This window comes from Ammospiza caudacuta, chromosome 2, assembly GCF_027887145.1.
Source record: "Ammospiza caudacuta isolate bAmmCau1 chromosome 2, bAmmCau1.pri, whole genome shotgun sequence".
NCBI classification, from domain to species: domain Eukaryota; kingdom Metazoa; phylum Chordata; class Aves; order Passeriformes; family Passerellidae; genus Ammospiza; species Ammospiza caudacuta.
The window spans coordinates 33,818,880-33,842,609 of record NC_080594.1 but is presented as its reverse complement, the minus strand read 5'-3'; the positions used below and the strand labels follow the sequence as shown (position 1 = coordinate 33,842,609).

At 47.9% G+C, this 23,730-nt stretch overlaps 2 protein-coding genes across 2 annotated transcripts; one reads left to right on the top strand and one right to left on the bottom strand.

The window, feature by feature from the left end:
- Positions 1 to 5,888: 5,888 nt before the first annotated feature.
- Positions 5,889 to 9,777, bottom strand: LOC131554759 (C-type lectin domain family 4 member E-like). The gene is made up of 6 exons (XM_058800355.1): positions 9,714 to 9,777; positions 8,707 to 8,808; positions 7,280 to 7,372; positions 6,806 to 6,957; positions 6,446 to 6,573; positions 5,889 to 6,033 (listed from the first exon to the last, which is right to left on the bottom strand). Exons 1-6 carry the CDS (start codon positions 9,751 to 9,753, stop codon positions 5,889 to 5,891), a joined length of 660 nt encoding a protein of 219 aa, XP_058656338.1. The 5' UTR covers positions 9,754 to 9,777.
- Positions 9,778 to 12,060: 2,283 nt separating this feature from the next.
- On the top strand, positions 12,061 to 15,494 carry LOC131554797 (C-type lectin domain family 4 member E-like). The gene is made up of 6 exons (XM_058800392.1): positions 12,061 to 12,097; positions 12,482 to 12,577; positions 13,026 to 13,118; positions 14,143 to 14,294; positions 14,519 to 14,649; positions 14,918 to 15,494. Exons 1-6 carry the CDS (start codon positions 12,061 to 12,063, stop codon positions 15,075 to 15,077), a joined length of 669 nt encoding a protein of 222 aa, XP_058656375.1. The 3' UTR covers positions 15,078 to 15,494.
- The last annotated feature ends 8,236 nt before the right edge of the window (positions 15,495 to 23,730 follow it).

Genomic DNA, 23,730 nt, shown 5'->3' with positions numbered 1-23,730 from the left:
AGACCCCAGGTCCTGGAGCTCATCCTTCCCTGCAAGACGTGACAAGGCCATGGTGCAGGGTGACACCTCTCCACTTGTGGAGCCCTGGGGAGCTGACTAATGTGAAAGGTGCAGCCTGTGCTGTAACCCTCCAGAAGGCAGCAGGACAGCAGGGCTGGAACAATCTCCCACAGCAATGACAGCCTTTGTCTCCTGTCCTGTTTTGAAAAGGAAGTGAGTTTTTTGGGATGATGTGGTCAAACCAATATGTGCTCAGCTGTGAATATTGGCACCTGGTGTGGCCTCTGAGGACATGGGTACCCCTCTGAGAATACAGGGGGTTAAAAGCAGGGGAACTCCCAGCGGGGAAGCTCTCTTGGGTTCTGGAGGTGGATGTCAGAGCTTCCCTGCCCTGCTGGCTGCTGCGGGCTGGGTGAGGGAGGGGAAGCCATGCGGCCCGATGAGGTGAGGTAAGGCCTTGGACAGAGAAGAGAGATGAAGATGCCCCTGAAGATGGAAGTGTGAAAAATGCCAATCACCTGTTTTTTAAATTTTTAAAAGTTTACTAGTAATAAAATAGTTAAAAAGAATAGTAACACAATTAGAGTAATAACAATTTGGACAAATTGAATTAGGACAATATGAGACAATAAAAACAAAGAGTTACGGACGTCCAGGTACCTTTTTCTGGGCATCACGAGCCCGAAAAAGGACACCCATTAACAAAGGATTAACCCTTAAGAACAATAGCCCATTGCATATTCATACACTTCATACATGATGCATAAATTCCATTCAAACACAGGATTCTGTCTGGTCAGTGTCAACTTCTTCCTTCTAATCCTAACAGTGCCTCCAAGGCAGGAAGAAGTTTGTTTCTTCTGATACGAAGGCAATAAATTCCCTTTCTCTGAAAGATTTAGGTGTCCTGTGGCTGCTATCTCGCTGCAAGCCCTCTCTGTTAAACAAAGCATCTTACATAGCATAGTTTTTATTTTAACAATTTTTATAACCTAAAACTATATTTAACACAGTACTTAAGAAAATTAATACAGCATTATTTTCTAACACAACACATATAATATTCATTTTAATATTTGCGAAAAGCCAATCATAAAATACATGCATTTTTCACAGAAGGGTGGAGGAACACTGAGAAGCATCAGGCAGCCACCCCCCCCAGAGAGAGAGTGAGCTGGTGCCTGGGCTTGTGCCACCTTGAAATTTGATAGCACGGCCAGCTGAGAAGGAGAAGGAGGGGTTGCGACAAGAAGGTGCCCGTGGGAGTTCTGAGCAGGCAGAGCCTGAGATTTTTAACCCTTTTCTTGGATGATGGAAACCTTACAAATGCTGATCCTCCTGGAGGTGAATGAGAAGAGAGATAGAGATAAGAGGAAATGGGCCACAAGAGAAGTTGAGAAGAATCTGAGGTGGGAGTAGGTGATGGAGTGGCCTTTGGCTGGGCTTTTCTTGTATAGCCATGGACAGAACCATTTTTCCTGTGACACAGAGACTGCATTTAGGGGGAGGCAATGGCTTGGAGCCACGATAGTGCAGTGATGTTATGTGAAGGAGTGTGTGAAAAGAGACAGCGGGTGAGGAGGGTGGTGGTGCCCTCTGTCTTCAGTGAAGGAGATCTCTGTTCTCGAGACCCCTTGGCCCCAGGGGGTGCATTTGGGGGGACCTGGTGTCCTGAAAGTGAGACACAGTGGTTTTTTTTGGAACTGGGCAAAGCATCCTTAAAAGGGGAACTCTAGAAGCAGCTCTGGTCCATGTGCAGTGGTGAGAGCACTGGGCATGGAAGGAAGATGTCAGGATGGCAAATGATCTCCGGGTGGGGCCACGTGTGACATGGAAACACAAGAGGTCTCAACTGTGTTTCCAGGAGAAGCCTGTGGTACAAGAGGGACTCCTCACTCATTGATGAACTGAGAATAGATTATCTTAAGGGTGGTGATGGACTGAGAGTTGGTGATATGATGGGTGGTAACTGAATTGAGAATCCAGGTTTTGTACTACTGTGATGTATTGGAAATTTGGTGGGGGGAGGAGAAATGTTTTTTAGAAGGTTTTCATTCTGAGTTCTGTGTGTGTTTCTTTTTATATATAGTTGTAGGTTAATAAAGATTTTCTTCTTTATTCCTAAGTTGGAGCCTGCTTTGCTGTATTCCTGATCACATCTCACATCAGACGGCAGGGAGCATATATTTTCATGGGGGCACTGGCATTGTGCCAGTATGAAACCGTGACATCTCCCAATATCTGAAGCTGAAGCATAAAATGCCTGATGGAGGAAACCTCATCCTGAGGACAATGGGAGGCCAGCAGTTACACGCAGAGAGTCTTTGAGATGGGTGTGAATGCTGCAGCCTGCATCCTCACTTTGCTGAGATGGAATATTGTGTGGGAGACTGATGGTCAGGCAGTGGGTAGCATCCCTCCCTCCTCTGGTCTGAACACTTCTAACTCAGCCTCTCTTCATGTGCAGGAGGTCCATCCCAAAGATGCTCCATTTGCCTTGTCAGGGCCTAGGAAGCTGCTGTCAGTTACTCCTGCCTGGCAAAGACTGGCTTTGCAAGGAGATTGGCAATTTGCTGTCAGTCACTAGGACACATGGGCAGTGCTGTGCTCAGCTGCCTGAGGAGCAGCCTGCAGAGAACAATCCAGCGTTGTCCCCATGCCTCTGGGGACTCTCCAGATAAAAGGCCACATTCCCTCTCTGTCTTGGGCACGTTCACTGTGTGTCCTGCTATTGCTGCCCAGGTGAGACTGGAGGTGCTGCACAATGGGCTGGAGAGGCTCTCTTAAGTTGGTGCTTGCACATATTGGCCGAACAGATGTCTTGGAAAGCAAGGACACAGGCTCCCACAGGGTGGGCATCAATGCAGAAGCACATCATCAGAGTGGAAGTCTTCCAAGGGAGTCTTGCAAACAAATGCTCAAACTGGCCACTGTTTGCCCTCCTGAAGCCCCTGGTTGTCATCCAGCCCATCAGTCTTCCACACAATATTCCCTCTCAGCAAAGTGAGGATGCAGGCTGCAGCATTCACACCCACCTCAAAGACCCTCTGTGTGTAACTGCTGGCCTCCCATTGTCCTCAGGATGAGGTTTCGTCCATCAGGCATTTTATGCTTCAGCATGAGATATTTGCAGACAATGGCTCTCACTGCTGTGGGAGATTGTTCCAGCCCTGCTGTCCTGCTGCCTTCTGGAGGGTTACAGCACAGGCTGCACCTTTCACATTAGTCAGCTCCCCAGGGCTCCACAAGTGGAGAGGTGTCACCCTGCACCATGGCCTTGTCACGTCTTGCAGGGAAGGATGAGCTCCAGGACCTGGGGTCTCAGGGCTCAGAGTGACATGGAGTCAGACTCTTCCAGATCCTGATTCATCCCAAATTCCCCAGATCAATCACCGTTGTTGTCCTCCTGCCCTGTTCGTAGGGGAAGCAGTCCATGATGAATGGCTTCTTCCTACAGCCAAGGGGAGGGGGCCGTGTCCAGACCCAGCAGGGGCTGCTGCTCACCACAGGCTGAGCCTGGGAGTGGACAGCCAGCAGAGGAACCTGCTGGTCAGCTCTGTCCTTCAGGGACTGTGCACCCTCACTGGCTGCACCACAGCAGGCCTAAGCCTCCTGTGCAGGGCTGGCTCTTGTGTGGAGGAGGGCAGGCAGGAAATGTGCTCCTTGTCCTGCTTGTGTGCCAAGAGCTATGGCAGAGGGGAGGCCTAAAGGGGATCCTGCACGGCAAAAGCCAGAAACGTGTGGGAATGGTGCTCAAGACCTGGATAAGGAGGTCCCCTGTGGGCAGACCCAAGCCCAGTAGCCCAGGCTGGTGTTGGGAGAAGCTGTGCACAGCAGGGCATGGTTTCTAGGCAGCACAGGGAGTGGCCCTCACCTGCAGGGCCACGAGGATGTGCTGTCACCACTACCCATTCTTGAAATGACAGCCTGGTAGGCCAGGCCAGAGCTGGCTTCATGAGGGCTCATCTCCTGTATGTTCCTGAAAGAAAGTCTCAGCCCAGGACTCCTGTGCAGGAAGAACTCACAAGGAAGATGGGGAGCCATTCCATGAAGTGAGAGACACAGTCGGATCACCAAAGTGGAGCCCCGCTGTGTTTCTTTTGCTCCCTATCCTGTTTTTCAGGCTGGGTTGAGAAGGAGGCAAAGCAGGGACTATTTCATTCCACTGATGCAAAGACAGAGCCCATGGGGAAGAAACGGTAACAACTAGTCAAAGAGCAGAAATTGCCCTGAACACGTGAGAAGGGACAAGCCAGGAGACAAGCTGGAAGGACAAGTGATGTGGGAAGTAGAGAAATGAACTCAAACCAGAGAAGAACACATGCCTGCAAGGCAGATGCATGCAAATACACAGTGGAGAAGAAAGTCAACATGCAAATAAACTCTGAGGCAAGTGGATAAAATGCTGCTTTGCAGGGACGAGCTTGACCCCCATAAGAGTCCCAAAACCAGAAGGGCTGTCTGGCAGTGGGTCCCCAGGAGAGGCACACTGACTCTGGGTCTAGATGTGTGACCTAGGGGGGCTGAACGGAGTTGTATTGTGCTCTCAGCCAGAGAACTGGGCTTAGGCAGAGCCAGCAGGGAATGAGAGTAGGCTGAGGCAAAGAGAGAGAAATGGCGTCAAGAAATAGCTTAAGTAGGAGTTGTGAGGAAAGGAAAGGGTTGGAACTGGGAAGAAAGCAATGGGAGCAGGGGAGAAGCATCTCAGACCCAAAGAGGCCCTGAAGACATTGCTGATCATGTTCCCACCACAGGACACCAAGGGACATCAACTCAAGTGGCATCAGAGAAGGAGTTAGTTCTGCATAAAACACACATCTGCACTGGGAACCTGGAGAGGACCAGGACACTGGGAAAGGGAAGGGAGGATATTTGCAGCACAGCGCTTCTCCAGTTCTCTGGTACCACCACAAGTCTCTGCTGACAACAGGTTTCTCACAGCTGCCTGTGACACTTCTCCACATTTGCTTGTGTTATTGACTGTATCCTGTGGAATGAAGTCCAATCCCTGCCAGTGTCCATACTACAGCAGTGGAAAAGGCCTTGCAGAGAGGGAATTTGTACACAAGAACATTGTTATAGGACAAAGGGGAATGGCTTTAAACTGACAGAGGGCAGGTTTTGATTAAATATTAGGGAGGAGTAGTGGTTCCTTCCTAATATTTAGGAAAGTGAGGTGGTGAGGCAAGGTAACTAGTTTCCCATAGGAGATGTATCCCAACTGTAACATGTTCAAGGCCAGGCTGGATGGGGATATGAGCAATCTGGTCTAGAGGAAGGGGTCCCTGCCCATGATCCAGGGGACTTGAAACTAAACTATCCTTAAAAGTCTCTTCCACCCCAAACCATTCCATGGTTTGTGGATTATTTCCCCACAGTCTGGAGATGGAAACGGACAGACAGATATGCACACAGAGCACAGGGCCTTTCTTCATTAGTCTGATACTGTATTTTCTCTTGTCTAAGATTTCGGAATTTGTTCAGCAAAACCAGTACAGCTAGATGACATTTTGCGTGTGACTCAACAAAAAGCAAACAGCTCTGCTCAAGGAGACAGAGGACATTGAATCTCTGCATATCTCTCTTCCATTCCTGTGCTTTCCTCCTGGAGAAGTCCATCTCTTAGCAGCCAGAGGCTGCTGGAAACCACGCAGAGAGAAGAGGACACAAGAACACAGCAGCTGCTCCAAAGAGCCTGAGCCTCCCTGTGTTCCCTGAGCCACCACATGCACTGGGGATGCTGGACAAAGCTCATTTCACTTCCCCACACATGGTCCCACACCACACAGTGAAGATGTGTCAGAGCTCCCCACCCTTCCCAGCACAGCCAGAGCTGTTCCCAGCTCCCTGCTGAGCTCCCAGCTTTACTCAGGACAGGGGTACTTCCATCACACAGTTACTGCTGCAGCTTCACAAATTCGATGATAGTTCAAACATCTGACACTATTCCAGTTGTTGGGTAGTTCAGTATCCCTGTATATTATAACGCAATTCTTATCATAGCCTTCACTTGGTTCTCCTTTTGGCCAGAACCTGGGACACAGACAGGCTTGTTACTCCCCAGTGCCCACTGTAAAGCACTGCAGGAAAAGGCCACAGTGAGATACCAGACTTGAAGGCAAGAGACACAAATTCCCAATGCTGATCCATGGACTGAAGCACTGCCCTTCCTCCCACTGCATATCACACTGGCACCAGTGGCACATGGAAACCTGCCTCCTTCCTACAGCCTTCCAGCACAACAGAGCTTCCCTGCTCCATCGTGCTGGTGGGCAACTGCTCAGCACCACTCACCCCATGAACCTCACACACAATAGAGGCCTGTGCTGGACTCCAGGGCAAGTTTGTGACATCTTCTGTTTCACCCACCGGCACCTTCATGTCTACTCTACTTTCTTTCCCTACCCGGAGTCACACCAAACACTCTTCATGCAGAAATACTCACGCTGCTGTCATATTGTAGGGAGTCTTGTCCACCCACTGCCACTGGCCCTCCTGCTCGGCAAACAGTCCAATGTATGAATTGTCTCGTTTAGGTTCTTTAGATTGCCTTATCTGCTCAGAGAGGAATTCCTGGCAATTAGAGAGAGAGAGAGCAATGTCCATGAGTTGCAGGACTGACCACAGAGGGGCATCAGGAATCCCCATGATGTGGGGCTGGTGGCAGAGGGGGCTGGTGTTGCAGACGTGCAGACAGGACCTTCCCCCTCCCCTGCAGGACAAGGAGGGGCTCTGAGTCCCCTCCAGGGCCCAGCACTGTGGCTCTGCCTGCTGGGTCCCTCTCTCTGGGACCCTGTGCACTCACCTGCTCTGCCTTGCTGGTGATCACCACCAGCTGGGAGCCCATCCCAGTGCAGTTCCGTGCACTCTCATCCCATGACATCATGTCAGTGGACAGGAAATAGCAGCTTCCTTGAAACCTTCTCCAGCCCTTTGGGCAGCACATCCAGCCTCGGTCTGTGCAGGGAGAGGACAGACAGATGCAGGCTACTAACTAGAGATGGTGATTGCAGACACCAGGTTTTCCAGGGACAGTGCTCATGTCCTGCTCAGTGACTTTTCCTGACAGAAAGTGCTTGAAGAAACAGGGATAGTACAGACATTCCTTCCCATTGCTTTGGGGTATGACCAGTGAGCCTTGTGTACCCAAAGCCAGGGTAATCCTTGTAAGGGCATCTCAGGGCTCTCCAAGGTTCCTTTGGGGATGTGCTTTGACCTGCCCTGGCACAGCCCCTTGAGGCCCTTGGCCCCAAGGAAGAGGGGACATTGGGCTACTGACCTGTGCCTTGTGGCACCGCTGAGTCGCACTCCCACTCCGAGAACTGCTGCTGCAGGGCTGAGGGCTGGTCACTGCTGTGGCAGAAGGGAACCACTGCAAAGGGACAGGAAAGGCAGCAGGATTAGCCCTTGCTCCCAGCTCCTCACACAGCATCTCTGGCCCCTGGACTCTTCTTCCACCATTTCCCCAGCAAGCATGCTCCCAGCTGTCACCTCTCCTGGCCCACCCCAGTGGCACAGCTCCTTCCCAACCAGAAAGAGCCCTGTGCCTTCCAAGTGAGACAGCAGAGGGACCCCTGGAAGCACATCCCTCTGGGGACATGCCACACACACGGCAGGAGGGAGCCCTCCCAGCCACAGCCACTCTGCCATGCACACACCCCCAGCCCAGCTGCCAGTCTACAAAGCAGCCTCTCTTTGTCACCCTCTGCCTCTTCCTCAGCTACACAGCAACAGGCCCCTGGGGCCACCCTCAGCTGGGCCTGTTCCATCAGCAACACCCAGTGCAGGTGAAGGGAATCACTTACAGCTGCAGCTCCTGAAACCAGGGTGCAGCACCATAAACCCCTGGGACTTACTGGCTCCACTTTGTGGGGAATAATGCACTCTTGGTGACAGGCCACAGCCACAATCCCAAGGACTTCCTAGGAACCCAGACACTCATCAGGAGTATGGATTAGGAGCAGATCAGTGTGTGCTCAACAATCCAGATGCCTATTTTCATTGATCTTTCAATTTAGAACTATTTTCACTGATGAGCAGAAGAATCCCAGTGGCTCCAGTGCCTGATGAGTGAATTGCTGTAATGGAGGAAGGCTCAGAGGAGATGGGCAATGCCTGGCTGAGCACCCCTATTGTCAATAAAGGTGACCTTGTCCCTACCTAATGATAAAGGATGAGAAGAGAGATGACTTGTGGTTTAGTTCAGCTGAGGGATCTGATGTGCTGTGGAGCTGTTCATCCCTGCAGAGATCAAAAAGGATCAGTGTCTTCCTCAGACAGCCATGAAACCTCTGCTGGCTGGGAGACACTGCTACTGCCTTAGCATTCCTGGGGAATCAGGATGGGAAATCATTGGCTCTGGAAACTCTCCCTTAAGAGAAGAGCTGGCCAAGGTCTCAGCTCATGCAGACTGAGAGAGACTGAGAGGACCCTGCTCTGACGGCCTTGCTGCCACCACAGGCAGTTCCTTACAGAGCCAGCTTATTCAAGAGATCTTACTTATTCCCTGAGATTCAAATGGTGGATTGGGAGCTACAGATGTGTTCCCACAAATGTTGATTCTGCATGAGAAGGGGTCTCTGACCTGTGTTTTGGTGAATGCTGTTGCCCTGCTGGCAGAGGCACTAGGATGTGGGTTTCCCACCTGACCAAGGGCAGCCACCTGAGCCCTTCATCCCAAGGGAATTAAGACACCCTGGAACTCACCAAGCCAGAGGCACAAGGTCCCAATGGCAGCTTTGATTGCAAGGGCACAAATAAGGAAGACCCAGATGTTCAGCCAGGAGCAGCCTCTCTCTTCTGTTGGGGCTGGAAAACACAAAGCAAGAGTGAGGATGTCCCAGCCCAGAGTTAGGAGCAGGATAACCCAGGGGGCTCTGTTCCCCAGCACCCTGCTGGTCCCTTCTTCCAAGCACTGGGAGCCCCTCAGGTGCTGGAAGCAGGTCCTGCTGCCTGTCCCTAGCAGGGGCTCAGAGCCACAGAGTACAGGAGCACAGGGGCTGCCCTGAGGCTGCTTTTCTATTTCCCTGTTTATCACAAGACCTGCCTGGATTCTGCCCAACCCTCACTTCCCCTTTGTCCTGTCAGACCTCCTTTATCCTAAACACATCTTCCATGTTGCCTTCCATTACCCTGTCTGTCTCTGAATGCTCTTTGTGGAGCTCCCTCCTCTTCCTCTCTCTTTGGAGCTTCTTTCCCTCACTCCCTGCATTTTGCCTCTGTCCCATCAGCCCCTTTCTGCAGTGGCACAGTCCCCCAAAGCAGTGAGTGCCCAGCTCAGGGTGTGCACAGCCAGACCCACAGAGGGATTGTTTCCACAGGGGGAAAAGGCACTTGGGAGCTCTTGGGGAGCCCTGGCTGGGGTGTCCTTGGAGACAGCAGAGATGGGAGCAGGCACTTGTGCTCAGAGTGATGCAGAGAGCTTTAGCAGGGCAATGACAGAAGGACAGCCCCCTTCAGCCCCATTGTTTACAGACACAGCACTGAAGGGAATAGCAGGGCACGCTCTGCCTGCACTTCCATTCCCCCTGGCTCTAGGAAAAGCTCATTCTGCCAGCCTGGCCACTGCCCACTGCCCTCATCTCTTGCTTTGCTCTTGCCCTGAGCCCCATCTCCTACTGCCCACTGCACCATGCCCAGGATCCATCCCAGCCCTGCCTTTCCCCCAACCCCTGTGGCAGGAGGACAGAAAGGAAGGAAGGTTTGGGGCTTACCTGCACTTCCAGGACTGACTCTCCCTTGGCCATTCATCATCTCTGCAGGAGGATCACTCTTCTCCAAGAGTCCCTGTTACCAGTGTGGGCACAAACAGCCTTCCTCCTGCACAGGGCACCTCCCACTCTGGTGAGGAGCTGGCAAAGGCCTTAATCTGGTGGCCTAAAAAAGCCATATCCTGGGTGTACCCACAGCACAGGAGATTGAGGAACTTTCATCATTACCCTGCCAGGGCATTTCACACAAGAATCATTGCAACACACAATCTCATGAAGGCAAGGGAAAGCAGATGAAGGAGAGCATCACTGCAGCTCACACAGTCTCCCTTTGCCCAACCTCAGGCACTTGCACAGGTCATCCATGGCCTTCCCTCTCTGCTGCCTGCCCTCTCCTGCTGAGGCTCCATGTTTGTGACAGTACACACACGGGCAGGTATATTTGGCATTGGCTAGCAAAGGGTTAAACCCACTGAGCACAGCCTCCAAAAGGGAACCAAAAATGAGAGGAAAGCAGATCTGTGACTGAGTCTGGGCTGTGCCCAGGTGCAGCCTGAGAACAGAAGAGAATTTGCCAATACACTTTTTAACTAATTAATTTAGAAATATGGATGGAGCTTTGGGCAGTTGTGTTCAATATGCCATCTTTGTGGGGCTGGAGGACAGAAAGGATGATTGGATGGTGCTGGAGTCCCTTTGCATGCCAGATCAGGAATTTTGCTTTGGTTATGACTACAAAAGCTGAAGCCCTACATAGTGTTTCTAGCAGTTCTCAAGGAGATCTGGATTCAAGACCAGCAGCCTCATATTCCTAAGGATATCACTAAGGATAAAGGATCCATACTGGATCCCAATGTCCTCTGAATGGACTGAGATGGAAACACAGCTTTTGCTCTTTTTCCATCAGCTGGTTTCTCCCTGTGGAGAGGAATGCATGGGGGCAGAGACACAGGAATAGGAGAGCTCATAGCTTAACATCCCTCCTAAACTGAGGGGCCCAGAACTGGACGCAATACTCAAAGTGTGGCCTCACCAGTGCCCATAGCTGCAACTATGGGAGTTTCACTTTCCCCCATAGCTCTGCAGCTTGGCCACTTCTGTGTGTAAGAAACTCCCTGGCAGCTGAGTGCTGTGGGTGACCTCACTGATGGCACTGAGGGGAGCAGCAGGCACAGACCCACAGTTCTGCAGTGTGACAATGTGACCCTGTGCTGTCACTTGTGCTTCGCAGGCTGCTGGGAGAGCTGTGGATACTCAGGTACCCCACATCTCCAGCAGGAAGTGTGTGGGACCAGGGGAAGCCCTGCTGCCACAAAGGGGATGTGTGCTTGCAGCTGCCCTTCCTGCATGTCTGGTGGGAGGCTGGAGGTTCCACAAGTCTTGGGAATGTGTTTTTCTGTGGAGTGAGAGCTTGTGAACACTGCTTACATAGAGATGTTTAGAAATGTAGGCTCTGACCCTGCCTGCAGCCTGTTGTGCACAAAATAACAGAATCAGGGGATGTCTTCTACAGAGAGCTCAGGCTTGTCCTCCCTTGTAAGCAGTTCTGTAGCCTGATCTTGTGATACCTCAGCTGAAATGCCTGTGCTGCTGCTGTGGGCTCTCCTATTCCTGTGTCTCTGCCCCCATGCATTCCTCTCCACAGGAGAAACCAGTTGATGGAACATCTCAGCCTGTTCCACGTATGTCTGCAGCATTTGCAGTCACAACCAAGTGAGACTTTGTGAACTGTCATGCACATGGACTCTGGCACTGCCTAGTGATCCTTCTGCCCCACAGTGCCAGGTCATGCTGAACCCCTTTGCTCAAAGCCCAGCTCCCTTCCAATGCAATTAGACCAAAAACAGTGTCACAAGTTCTCTGTTGTGCTCATGATTTCTGGGCTCAGGATGCCAATGGTCACTGCCCAGACTCAGTCACAGATCTGCTTTCCTCTCATTTTTGATTCCCTTTTGGAGGCTGTGCTCAGTGGGTTTAACCCTTTGCTAGCCAATGCCAAATATACCTGCCCGTGTGTGTACTGTCACACACATGGAGCCTCAGCAGGAGAAAGCAGGCAGCAGAGAGGGAAGGCCATGGATGACCTGTGCAAGTGCCTGGGGTTGGGCAAAGGGAGACTGTGTGAGCTGCAGCGATGCTCTCCTTCATATGCTTTCCTTTGTCTTGGTGACTTGGTGTTTTGCAATGACCATCTTGTGAAATGTCCTGGCAGGGAAATTATGAAAATTTCCCAATGTCCATGTGATGTGGGGTACACCAGGGTGGGAGGTGTCCTGTGCAGGAGGAAGGCTGTTTGTGCCCACACTGGTAACAAGGACCCTTGGAGAAGAGTGATCCTCCTGCAGAGATGATGAATGGCCAAGGGAGAGTCAGTCCTGGAAGTGCAGGTAAGCCCCAAACCTTCCTTCCTTTCTGTCCTCCTGCCACAGGGGTTGGGGGAAAGGCAGGGCTGGGATGGATCCTGGGCATGGTGCAGTGGGCAGCAGGAGATGGGGCTCAGGGCAAGAGCAAAGCAAGAGATGAGGGCAGTGGGCAGTGGCCAGGCTGGCAGAATGAGCTTTTCCTAGAGCCTCAGGGCAGCCCCTGTGCTCCTGTACTCTGTGGCTCTGAGCCCCTGCTAGGGACAGGCAGCAGGACCTGCTTCCAGCACCTGAGGGGCTCCCAGTGCTTGGAAGAAGGGACCAGCAGGGTGCTGGGGAACAGAGCCCCCTGGGTTATCCTGCTCCTAACTCTGGGCTGGGACATGCTCACTCTTGCTTTGTGTTTTCCAGCCCCAGCAGAAGAGAGAGGCTGCTCCTGGCTGAACATCTGGGTCTTCCTTATTTGTGCCCTTGCAATCAAAACTGCCTTTGTAACCATCTGTCTTGGTGAGTTCCAGGGTGTCTTAATTTCCTCAACATTAAGGGCTCAAGTGACTGCTTTTTTCAGGTGAAAGCCCATATCCTAGTCCCTCTTCCAGGCAGGCAAACGCTTTTCACCAAAACAGGCCTGTCTAGTCTTATTGGCTTATCCCATGACTTCTGTGTCCCTTTCCACATCCCTTCCTTAGAAGATTTCTAATCTGGGTTTGTCATCTGGGCTAGTGTGTCTCTCAGACAACCGAGATGAGAGAAGCTCTTCTGAGAGAAGGAATGACTGGCAGTGGGAGAAGTGGCCTGCTGTTCTCACCTTGTTGCTCAATCCAGATTTCATAGCTTGTTACTAAACAGTCTGTGTTGGGGCTCCAAAGCAGAAGTTAGAGGATAGCACAGGTTGCTCATGCACAAGGTGAAAAGGATGACAATAGCACTTTGCTTTGCTTTCCTCTCTTCTCAGTGGCGTTACTTGATGGAAGCTCTGGCCATTACAAGATTCTCCTCCAGAACTCTACTGAGTGGTTCTGTGCCCCCAGCAGTTCTGCAGAGAAAGGTGAGTGATGCTGAGAGCCTCACAAGTAACAAAAGGACTTAACCAACATTTTGTTTGGTTTCCCCTCAACCTTCAATGTGGGGAATATAACTGCCAGTCACAAGTGGATTGTTTGAAGGAAGGAATCTGTGGAATTGAGGTAAGACACTCTTGTACATCTTTAGTAAGAATGCTATGAAAACATGCTCCGGGTCAGTGAAAGAGGGTGGGTCATTCCATGCCTGCATTTGACCAATCTTCCTACTCTTCCCCTCACACAAGCCCTCAATTGCAAGTCAAGTCGACTGATCTAGATGTAAGTGCTTTTATACTGGCTGCTTCAATCCAGCTCCACTTCCTTTGCTGGCTCACTGCTTGTTCACACAAGCATGATGGTCAGTGTGGGGGACAGAGGAGGGAGGATGATTTTTAGCTCAGAATAGCTGGGGAGCTGAGCTGCAGTCCCACATGAAGTGATGGTAATATGGAGCGCTGGAATGCTGGTAGTGCAAGTTCTCAAACTCAGGTCAGAGATCCCTTCTCATGCAGCCATGCCCTTTGTGGGAACATATCTGTAGCTTTTAATTCACTGTTTGAATCTCTGGGCATAAGGCAGGTCTCTTGGATAAGCTGGCTGTGTAAGGAACTGCCTGTGGTGGCAGCAAGGCTGTTGGAGCAGACTCTGAATCTGCATGAGCTGAGAGCTTGGACAGCTCTTCTCTGATGGAAGTGTTTCTAGAAAAGCACAAACCAGCTACTTCTCATCTTGCTTCCTCAGGAAGGGTAAGGCAGAAACTATGTCTCTCACCAAAGAGAGTTTGCATGGACATGGCAAGACAGAGAGAGAAAGGGAAAAGACCCCTTCAGGTAGGGGTCTTGTGACAGGCTGCTGACAGCTTTACTTGTGGAGAGCAGAAAAGAGCATTTATCTCTGTCCAGGCTTTGGGATCAAACCACATTCCTAACACCTGGGACCCTACATTGAACTCAAAGCCATGAAGGACAGCACTTCTTGTTCAAAAGCAGGATTTTTTTTTCCCCATAGTGGATGGCTGGATGTGCTGCCCAAAAGGCTGGAGAAGGTTTCAAGGAAGCTGCTATTTCCTGTCCACTGACATGATGTCATGGGATGAGAGTGCACGGAACTGCACTGGGATGGGCTCCCAGCTGGTGGTGATCACCAGCAAGGCAGAACAGGTAAGTGCACAGGGTCCCAGAGAGAGGGACCCAGCAGGCAGAGCCACAGTGCTGGGCCCTGGAGGGGACTCAGAGCCCCTCCTTGTCCTGCAGGGGAGGGGGAAGGTCCTGTCTGCACCTCTGCAGCACCAGCCCCCTCTGCCACCAGCCCCACATCATGGGGATTCCTGATGCCTCAGTGTGCTCCATCCTGCCACTCATGGACATTGTGCTTTTTTTCCCAGGAATTTCTCTTCAACTTGACAAAAGAAAAAGCTACTAGCCTCTATGAAACAAAATACTACATAGGCTTAGCTGCTTACAAAAATGGGAAGTGGCAGTGGGTGGATCAGACTCCATATGAGAGTACAGCGACGTGAGTATCCTGGTGGAGTGAGGAGAGCTCTAATATTGATGCCCTCAGTCCAAGTGACCAATATATTGTGTAAGGCAGGTATTTGTCAGAGTGGGATTTCTGTCTTCAGCTGCTCTGCAAGTCAGAAAACTTGCATAAATTTCTATTCCAAACTATGGATCCTGATTTCTGTCACAGTGACTTTCCTTTCTCTTCCACAAGTGTTTGAGGTAACTCCACATCCACTGTCATGCTAGTGCATTTCCAATAAAGGAACTTTCTTTTACAGGTTCTGGAAGCCTGGGGAGCCCAATTTACTCTTTGCAGAAAAATGTGCTGCAATTCATGTCAAGGGAAAGACAGACCCCAACACTTACAGTAACTGGAATAATGTCCTTTGCATCACAAGTTGCTATCGAATTTGTGAACGGGCAGTCAAACTTCTCTGAGAAAGGACATAAAATCCAATCTTCAAAGTACCTCAGTTCCCAGCCTGTGCCCCTTCATCCCTCTACAAGCTGGAGATCAGTTCTGGATGAAATAGCTCAGGCTGATGTCAAGGACCTACTGTGAACATTTCTACTCTCCTCCTTCAGAAACAAGGGTCCTAATTCTCCATCACTTTCCTTGACTCCTGGTCCAGACAATATCTCAATGATGTGGAAAAGGCCATCACTGTTTCATGACAGGATACTTGTCCTTCAAATCACTGGAGCAGAATTTGAAAGAAGAGCATTCAGTGGAGTATCCTTGTTCCTCCTCTGATGGGGAAAATTTTTCATGGCTGTAGTGTTTCCTTCTCCTTCAGCACATTGTGTGTTGATTAGTTTAAAAAAAATAATAAATGTTAATTTATTAAATGTTAATTCTGCTCTTTGTGTGAGGATGTGTGACATGATTCCCACAGTCCAGCCTCCCAACACAGAGGTTTTAACTTTTCAGTGTGTTCAGCACCTGTAGATGAGAATATTGCTGAGTGTGCTGGACCGGCTGGGAGCAGGAACAATGTAATGTTCATCTGTAGAGCATGTGAGGAAGGTCCTGAGCACTTTGGAGAATCATTTGTGAAGACAAAAACAGAGCAGTCTATGTAGTATTCAGTGCCAGGCAGTTTGCCCAGGATGTAGCAGAAAAAACGAAGGATGTTGGAGATTCTGCTGAGATGTGGCAGGACGAGGCATAGCAATGAAGGGGAGGGAAAGCAACTAAATGTTACAAGAAGGAAAAAAACCAGAGTCCCCTAAGGAGAAATTTCTAATCAGAGAGAAGGGTGGAAGATCCCTATCAGAGGCATCACTGCAAATCAGATACATAGAAATCTTGAGCAATGTTCTGCTTCCCTAAAATTTCCCAAACTCCAGTCTGTATGTTCCTCCCTTTCATCAATGATATCTATATTCTTTGAGGAGCTGGGAGTTTCTAGTTTGGGATTAAAAATACAACCTGAGAAATCAGTTCTGGGTGATTTTTTTCCCCCGTAAGAAATGTGAGTACAAATTTTTGTCATTTCTGCCTGAAGAAGTATATTTTCCAGGTTTCTGGTTTAGCCACTGGACCAAAAGCTTGGCTGTTGCAAAGTGTTTGCCTCCTAGTTTCTAAAGTTGCTGGATACTTTCACAATGGAGAAAACTTATTTTTTTGTCCAACATGACCACAAACCCAAACACTGCAATGGACTTCTCGATTTCCCCCAGCTCAGTTCTGCAACTTATGCAGCAACAGGGTTTGGGGAAGAAAAAGAGGCAGATGAGACACGCAGAGCGTGACCAATGTTTTACAAGCGGTTTTAGGGGCGCTGCAGTTCTGGTTCCTGGGAGGTTGATGGGGCAGAGCAAAACCCACACCAGGAGATCAGTTTGCAAGAAAATGCACATACCTTGCTAGAAACAGTCTCCCTGCCCCAAATTTGGGAAACAAAGTTTTTCTTAAGATGTCATGACAAAAGAGGGATCTTGGGAGATGATGCTGGGTTTGCCTACAGAACTGTTGAAGGGATCTTCCTGATCCCCTCTTCAATATGGATTTGGCTGATGGAGGTGCCTATCTCCAACAGATAAAAATCAGTCTTTACCCCTCAAGTCTGTCTTTATTCAGGAGGCAGCAGATGGCAGAGGAAGAAGTAGAGATGACAACAGACAGTTAGGTACAGCACTTTCAGAAAGTTTCAGAAGGACATTCCTGCATACTGAACCCAGGGCTTGGGTGGGAAAGACAAAAAGTTTATCAGTATAGCATTCTTCATGATGACACCTGCAGTCCTTGCTTTCAGGTGGACATCTTGGCCACATCCATCTGCCTCTCAGAACAAGACCTGGATGCTTACCACTCCTTGGCGCATTAACTTTTGTTTTGGAAAGGAGCTTGGGTCTGAGGAAAGGAGCCACAGTGACATTCACTTCTGAGAATACACACACCATCGAGTGCAGGTACTCTGACTGCCGCAGCAAAATTCTCTCGTGATTCAAACCTGAGCTAGCTTCTGGTTTTCCTCCAGAAAGCTCATCAAGCCCAGTCTTTGAGATGCAGTCTTCAGCTGAAAAAACATAATTAGAGCCATGTTAGAAGGACATCCAGTGTTGATTCTTATGGTCAGACTTATTAATTACATCTGTACACTGAGCATGCTTTATGTCTAGCTCTGACAGCTAAGGATAGGATACACCCGACTTTCTCTAATAAATCATTATCCTTGCCAAGCCAAGTGATGAAATAAAGTGAAATGTATGTGTTTTTCTTGGCAGACACTATCTTTTATAAGGATTTAAATTTTCCTCCAAGGGTATCTGTTCTTTTTTTAGACAAAGCAGAGAATTACACCTCTAGTCCTTCTCTTTTTCTGTTTTATCTCACCTCAGATTCTTTCATGTTCCTTTACAACATTTATTTCTCCACTTCTTTATTTTCTTTGCACTCCTGCTGTCTCTCATTTTCCCCCCTTTATTCCTTGTTTTTTCCCTTTAAATATTGTTTATTGTTTCCTTTTACCTTTTCTTGCTAAGACTGCAGATGAAGAGCATACATTGTTGTTTGGGAGAAATAAAAGAGAGAAATGGCATTTAAAGAACCTCTGGTACTGGACACATGTCTGTTCTGTCCTTTAAAATTTACTGTTTCTGAAATTATTTCCCAAGCAGTCTTGTGTAAGGTATTAGTGCTAATTCAGGTACTGCTGGCCTTGCAGAGTTCATGTTATCCAAGAGATCTACAACCCCCAGTTCTTCACTTGTCCAGTTCATGGTGCTTATCCTTTGTTTATCTCAAGTTGTCTAAGACAAATCCTATTATTTTAGCCTTTATGTCTCTACCTGGTTACAAGGGAATAAAATCACTTTTTTATTTTATATGGAATCAGTTTATATACCTGAGCAAGCTTTTTCACATCCTGCTGCTTAATTATAAATCATTTATCTTGACAGACTTTTGGACAATCTGCTGGTTTCCTGGAAATGCCTCAGCTGATCATGAGGTCCAGCACTCCAGCACCATCTCCTGCTCACAGCAAATCACCTGCATTCTCTCAGTGTCACTGTGATCTACCTTCATAAGATCAGGAGGAGACGCACAGTGCCTCTGACTCTGTCACTGCAGCCTCTTGTGGTGCATCAATGCCTCCACAGCAAGGTAAGAATTCTGTAACATTCACTAGAAAGAGAAAACATAGCTGTAAGACAAGGAATTGCTTCACTCAGGATCTCAAAATGCACCAAAAAATTGGCTTGCGCTATAGTCTTGCTTTAACATAGGAGAAATTCAATGTAGCATTTAAGAACTGGACATAGATCTGGATCTGGTTGCTTAGATTGGAGATCAAAACAAAACACTGTAAACACACTGCAGTGCTGTGTTCCTCCCATGACATTCAATCCTGCTAGGTGAGGCACCTGCTGTCTCAGATTCTTACGCAGACTGAGTTGCCACAATTTTACATGCATTAGATATCTGCAAATTTACTCTAGCTAAGGATCAAGGAGCTAAGGATCACTGCCTGAACACTCTTTTGCTTCTGACATGAGCTAAAGCAGCTGTTTCTCACTACATAGTAGCCAACTCTGAAAGCAGAGCATGAAGGCAACCTCTTTCAGAACAATTAAATACACATCAGGGCCTCTCCTGCGCGGTCCATCAAGGTTTTCCTCAGAAAGATCATCCTCATTTATCATCCTCATTTCTCATGGCTATAGCTATAATTTCACCTGAGTTCTTCCATTTATTTCCAGCTTTGTTATCTCCTAATGTGCCTCTGCTTTTAAAGTGACATTTTCCCCCATTCCAACTCTTGTTGTAATGATTATAATTAAGAAACTTTGCATACCTGAAATCAGAATAAGTCTGGAACAGAGAACATTTTGGGAATAAGGAAACAGAGAAAGTAAAAAACAGAAAGGGGTTGACTGGTTTCATTGGTAATAAGAGAGCCAATGCTTCCCCTTCTGTGGTTAAAATTACTTCTGTTGGGGAAGGAAGTAGTGGGACCCACACAGAAAAAGGCAGATTTGGGAGGAAGCCAAGAATAAACTCTTCTATCACATATACAATGCAGAGACACTTCTCAGATTCATTAGAGCACCACCCCATTCAGACACCAGCTAAAACTACTGCAGAGCACTGGCTTTAGGACAGAGAGTCACATTTTCATGAGTCAAAACCTGCTTAGGAGATATATTGCTTCATGGGATCATCTGACCAGATGGGGAAAGAAGCAGCCAGCTGCTGGGAAGGGCTCACCCAGACTGGATATCCCCAGGCCTTAAAGAAATGAGTCAAAGTCCTCCTGACCAGACATGAAAAGGTTTCTGACTGCAGATTCATTTTTGAGTCATCACCATCTGGGAGCTCAGTCATATTTTGGTGCTCAGAAAACATCTTGGTGAAGGCTTCCCATCCAAAGGCCTCTTGCAACTCTGAATCACAAGTGACACAGTACTAAATACATGCATGGAAGTTTAGAATTATTCTTCCTGCATTCTTAACAAAATCTTGTATTACATTCAGTTATTGGTCTTTTCACAGGGCATTTAAAATTTTTAAATGCCTACTGAAGAACCAAAGAAGCCCTTAAACAACATGAGATTATTCAACAAACTCATCTGCCTACTATTCACACAAAACCAAAAATCAAGTACTTATGTAAGGGCTCTTCATCCTGAAGGGCAGGACTGTGCTCACAGGCTTGATCCCTACTTTGTTTTTCCCAACTGTTACAAGTGCTCAAAACAAGACTGATAAACAATATCAACCCACCTCTCCATGCTTATAAGTATGCATGTTTTAAATGCCTCTTCATACTTACAATACATAAGACTCTTCTCAGAGCACAAAATGCAGTCTCCTTGCCTAGAGATTGCATAGTTGATGTTTGTAGCGTCAATTAATCTTAGTTGCTACTGAGTATTGCATCACAACACTGAAAGACCAGCTCAAATGTAGTATTAGGGGAAAAAAGAAAAAGAGAAAGAAAAATATCAATTTCCAGTGATCAGAAGTCATCTTTGCTACTGCCCAAAGGCTGTGGTTCACTATTATATCTCAAACCAATGCATTCCACAGACCAATGAGCCTTGAACTGTGCTGTGGTCAAAAATTACTCAAAACAAGCACATTTTCTGAGGACTGATTCAAAAGCTTTTCCCTGAAGCGCTGGTTCTCCTGCTGGAGTTTGCTACTCGGAGACAGATCAGGACTGACTCATGTTGATTTGTGGAATCCTGTGAGCTGGCACAGGTACCCAGTGCTGGAGACTAAGAGTCAACAGACAAGAGGATCTGGGGTAGGGATCAAATGCTTGCAGGAAGTGAGGAAAGGAAAGAAGCTTCCTTGGATTAAAAGAATAAATTTGTAAATGTGTCACAAGCTTAATTTACCTGCAGATCCATGGTCTGACTTCCTCACTTGATTTCAGACATGCCTCATCACAATGGGCCTGCCTGGCAACCACTGGAATATGTCTGACCTCGGTCACCATCACTGGACCCAGCACTGACCTGAGGACTGATTTCCATGCTTGACCTCAGACCTTCCTCATCCCTGGACACTTGCCTAGCCATCTAGACCATGGATACTGTGCCAGGTGTGCCCTGCTTGCCTCACTCAGGTGTTGTGGCTGGTCCCCAGCTGTCCTGCTGGCTGTGTTACTGCAGCTGGATCCTGGCCACCAACCCTTAGGGAGCTGCCACCTCCACTGTGCCCTCACAGTGTCTGTTGTACCACAAAGCAAATTGGGAACTGGGATTCAGTTTATTTTTTTGGTTTTTGGGGGGGAAATGCAGATTCTTGTCAGTTTGTTTTAGTAAAGTAGCTCTTTACTATTGATTATTATGGAAATATGGAATACTAATCCACAGCTCACTTGAGCTTTGGGTAGAATTTGCTACTGATGGCCACCATTACTTCTTCACTGTATTTGTCATCCCTTTGGTTCCAATTTTGCTGGTTTTCATGCTGTTTGTAAAAAGCCTCTCTTTTTCAGAAAAGACAAACTTACTGTACTCCTCAACATCTTCCATGAACTCCTCAGTATTGCTGACAACCACAACCAGCTTTAAAAGTCATGTTCCAGTAGCTCTCCATAGGATTTCGATATCTTTGGTTCTTTATCCTTCAAGGAAAATTCAGCAGGCTGAACTGGTTCCTCACAGCTCCAAAGTAGTGCAGGAGGGATACAGAGCCATTCACATCTTTGAAGTTGTGTTCCACTCCCCTTGTTTTAGCAGGTCTGAGAGAAGCAAGAATAGTTTTATATGTTGGGTTCCACCAGAGGCCAAGTAGTGCTGCCTGGATCTGTGCACAGGATCTGCAGTGTCTGTGCAAATCTTTTTATTTTATGAGATTATAGGTTATCTTATAGGTTATAGGTTATATAGGTTATCTTATGAGAAGGAGCCACATAAATCAATCCAGAGGCATCTGATATGTAATCTCAACACAATTGTTGCAGAGCCACTGGCAGATTACAACTTTACTGTTGGATTCAGAGCCATATGAGGCCAGATGTAATGATTAATAAAATCCTTCTGACAGGAAGACATGCTTGGAGAAGTAAATGCATTATGGAAACACAGCACCCACTTTTCATGGAATGGTTTGGGTTGAAAGGGACCTTCAGTGTCATCTAGTCCAACCCCCTGCACTGAACAGGAACATCTTCTTCAGATCAGGTTGCTCAGAGTCCCATCCAAGCTGATCTTGAATGTTGCCAGGGATGGGGCATCAACCAGCTCTGGCTGGTGTGCCAGTGTTTACACTTGGGCCAGCCTCTCCTGAATCAGTTCTACTTGGCTGACAGCCGATATACCACATGAGTCAAGCTGCTGTGAATTATTGAGTAGTGGCCTGGGCAGCTGACGAATTTTTCAGTTCAAGTGGCAGAAAACACCTCTAGTGCTGCATTCAAGTAGAGCTGAAAGAACCTGCCAATCCTACTGAGAAAAGTGCAGTACTTGAACAAAGATTAATTGAAAATAATGGTGAGATTCGGCCTTTAGGAGCCTTCTCATCACCCATAACAAACTTCAGTTCCACTGGCCTTGTGAATTGTCTTTAAACAGCAGATTTCTTCAATAACAGGCAGCAAAACGCTGCTTACAACCAACTTTTCCCCCTTACTACTGCCCTCACTTCCCCACTAATGGAAGCAATCCTATCCCTGCTAACACCAGGGTCTCATTACACAGTAGGCTGCCTATGTGTAAAATCTCCTTTGTCCTGCCTAAACCAGCTACCTGTGCTTCCCTTCTTTCTGCTGCAATTAGCATAAATTCACTCCCACAGCAACAAGATCAATGTGACACAGTACACATCATTTGGTGGCCAGCCTCCCTTCACTGGGTTTTACATGTCAAATTCAGTAGCAGAATATGCTACTTTTGCATACAAGCTCTTGACATTCACAGAAGATTGTTACTCTCTCCAGTAATCTCTTCTTGGATGTGGTAGAATTGATCTGCTGATTTGAGGATCTGCATGGCCTCGTGATAGCGTTACTGCCTTGCGTATTTCCCTTACAAATATCCATCACAGATACAGACAAAATGTCCTAGTTATTATACTTGCCATGAAATATCTGGACATCTGCCACCATCCTTTCTGGCCTTGGAAAAGTTGCTGGGATGGCTGCTGGCCTGGCAATTGCATCCTTCATCTTGATGCAGATGGGAAGCAGCCTCCCTGGGCTGCCCATGTGGTGTACACCAGCAGCTGGTACTGTCAGGATGACGTTCTAGTGGCCAGCTCAGCCCTGGGGTTCTGCTACTGACAGATGGCTCACAACCAGGCAGAGATGTCAGCTCCCCCTAATCCAGCATTCAGGTGAAAAAAGGCAGCCGATTTGAAAAGAACTTTTAAATGTGAAGAAGGAGGACAATCACCACAGGTAAACAAACCTCTTTGCATGGCCTCAGAAACAATAAATCTGGATGTAACTGTGTTTTACTGAATCACAGGGAGACCCTGGGATGCTGGCAAGGGCTTCAGTCATCTTTGCTGATCCCAGGTCTGCTGCTGCTGCAAGCTGAAATTCAGTTTTTAATATCAAGCCACTTTAGAGGTGTCTCAGACATGCTTATACTGGGAACATGGAAAGCGATTAATCCCTAATTGAAGGTCTTATCAATATACTTTCTGGGCTAAGAAATGGGAAGCTTAATGCAAAGACTTTGCTAGGACATTACATAATTTTGACATTTTCTACACACATGACCACAAAAAGAAAACCCCCAGAAAATCAGGAAAATATGGGTAAGCCATAAATGTAGAAATGCCTCTTTACTCCCCTGCTACAGTTAGGTTTTGGGACCACTTACCAAGCCTGAAGAAAGGAGGCTGCACAGTCTCTTTAATTGTGATTGGTATTTGACCTAATGTGCCTTCCTTTGGCATTACGATATATATGAGGCCACACCACAGAATAGAGACTTCCATGGTGGTTTTTTTCAACTTTGAACAACTTTACCACCAAGGCCACTTCTGTTTAGGTCATTTCTATTTAGACCTTTTTTTTGCTGTGCATGGAGACATGAAAATAGGATCACATACAGAATGTGCATGTGTACGGTGATATTTTTTATTTTTTACTGATACATAAGGAATAGGCTGGGACTAGCGAGC

What these genes read in the sequence shown, in the direction of transcription:
- LOC131554759 (XM_058800355.1), bottom strand. Translation starts at nt 9,753, where the DNA reads ATGATGAATGGCCAAGGGAGAGTCAGTCCTGGAAGTGCAG. An exon ending in AGTCAGTCCTGGAAGTGCAG is followed by an intron (nt 8,809 to 9,713) that starts GTAAGCCCCAAA and finishes TGTGTTTTCCAG; the next exon opens with CCCCAACAGAAGAGAGAGGC. An exon ending in CCCTACAATATGACAGCAGC is followed by an intron (nt 6,034 to 6,445) that starts GTGAGTATTTCT and finishes TCTGTGTCCCAG; the next exon opens with GTTCTGGCCAAAAGGAGAAC.
- LOC131554797 (XM_058800392.1), top strand. Translation starts at nt 12,061, where the DNA reads ATGAATGGCCAAGGGAGAGTCAGTCCTGGAAGTGCAG. An exon ending in TCACCAGCAAGGCAGAACAG is followed by an intron (nt 14,295 to 14,518) that starts GTAAGTGCACAG and finishes TTTTTTTCCCAG; the next exon opens with GAATTTCTCTTCAACTTGAC. An exon ending in CCATATGAGAGTACAGCGAC is followed by an intron (nt 14,650 to 14,917) that starts GTGAGTATCCTG and finishes TTTCTTTTACAG; the next exon opens with GTTCTGGAAGCCTGGGGAGC.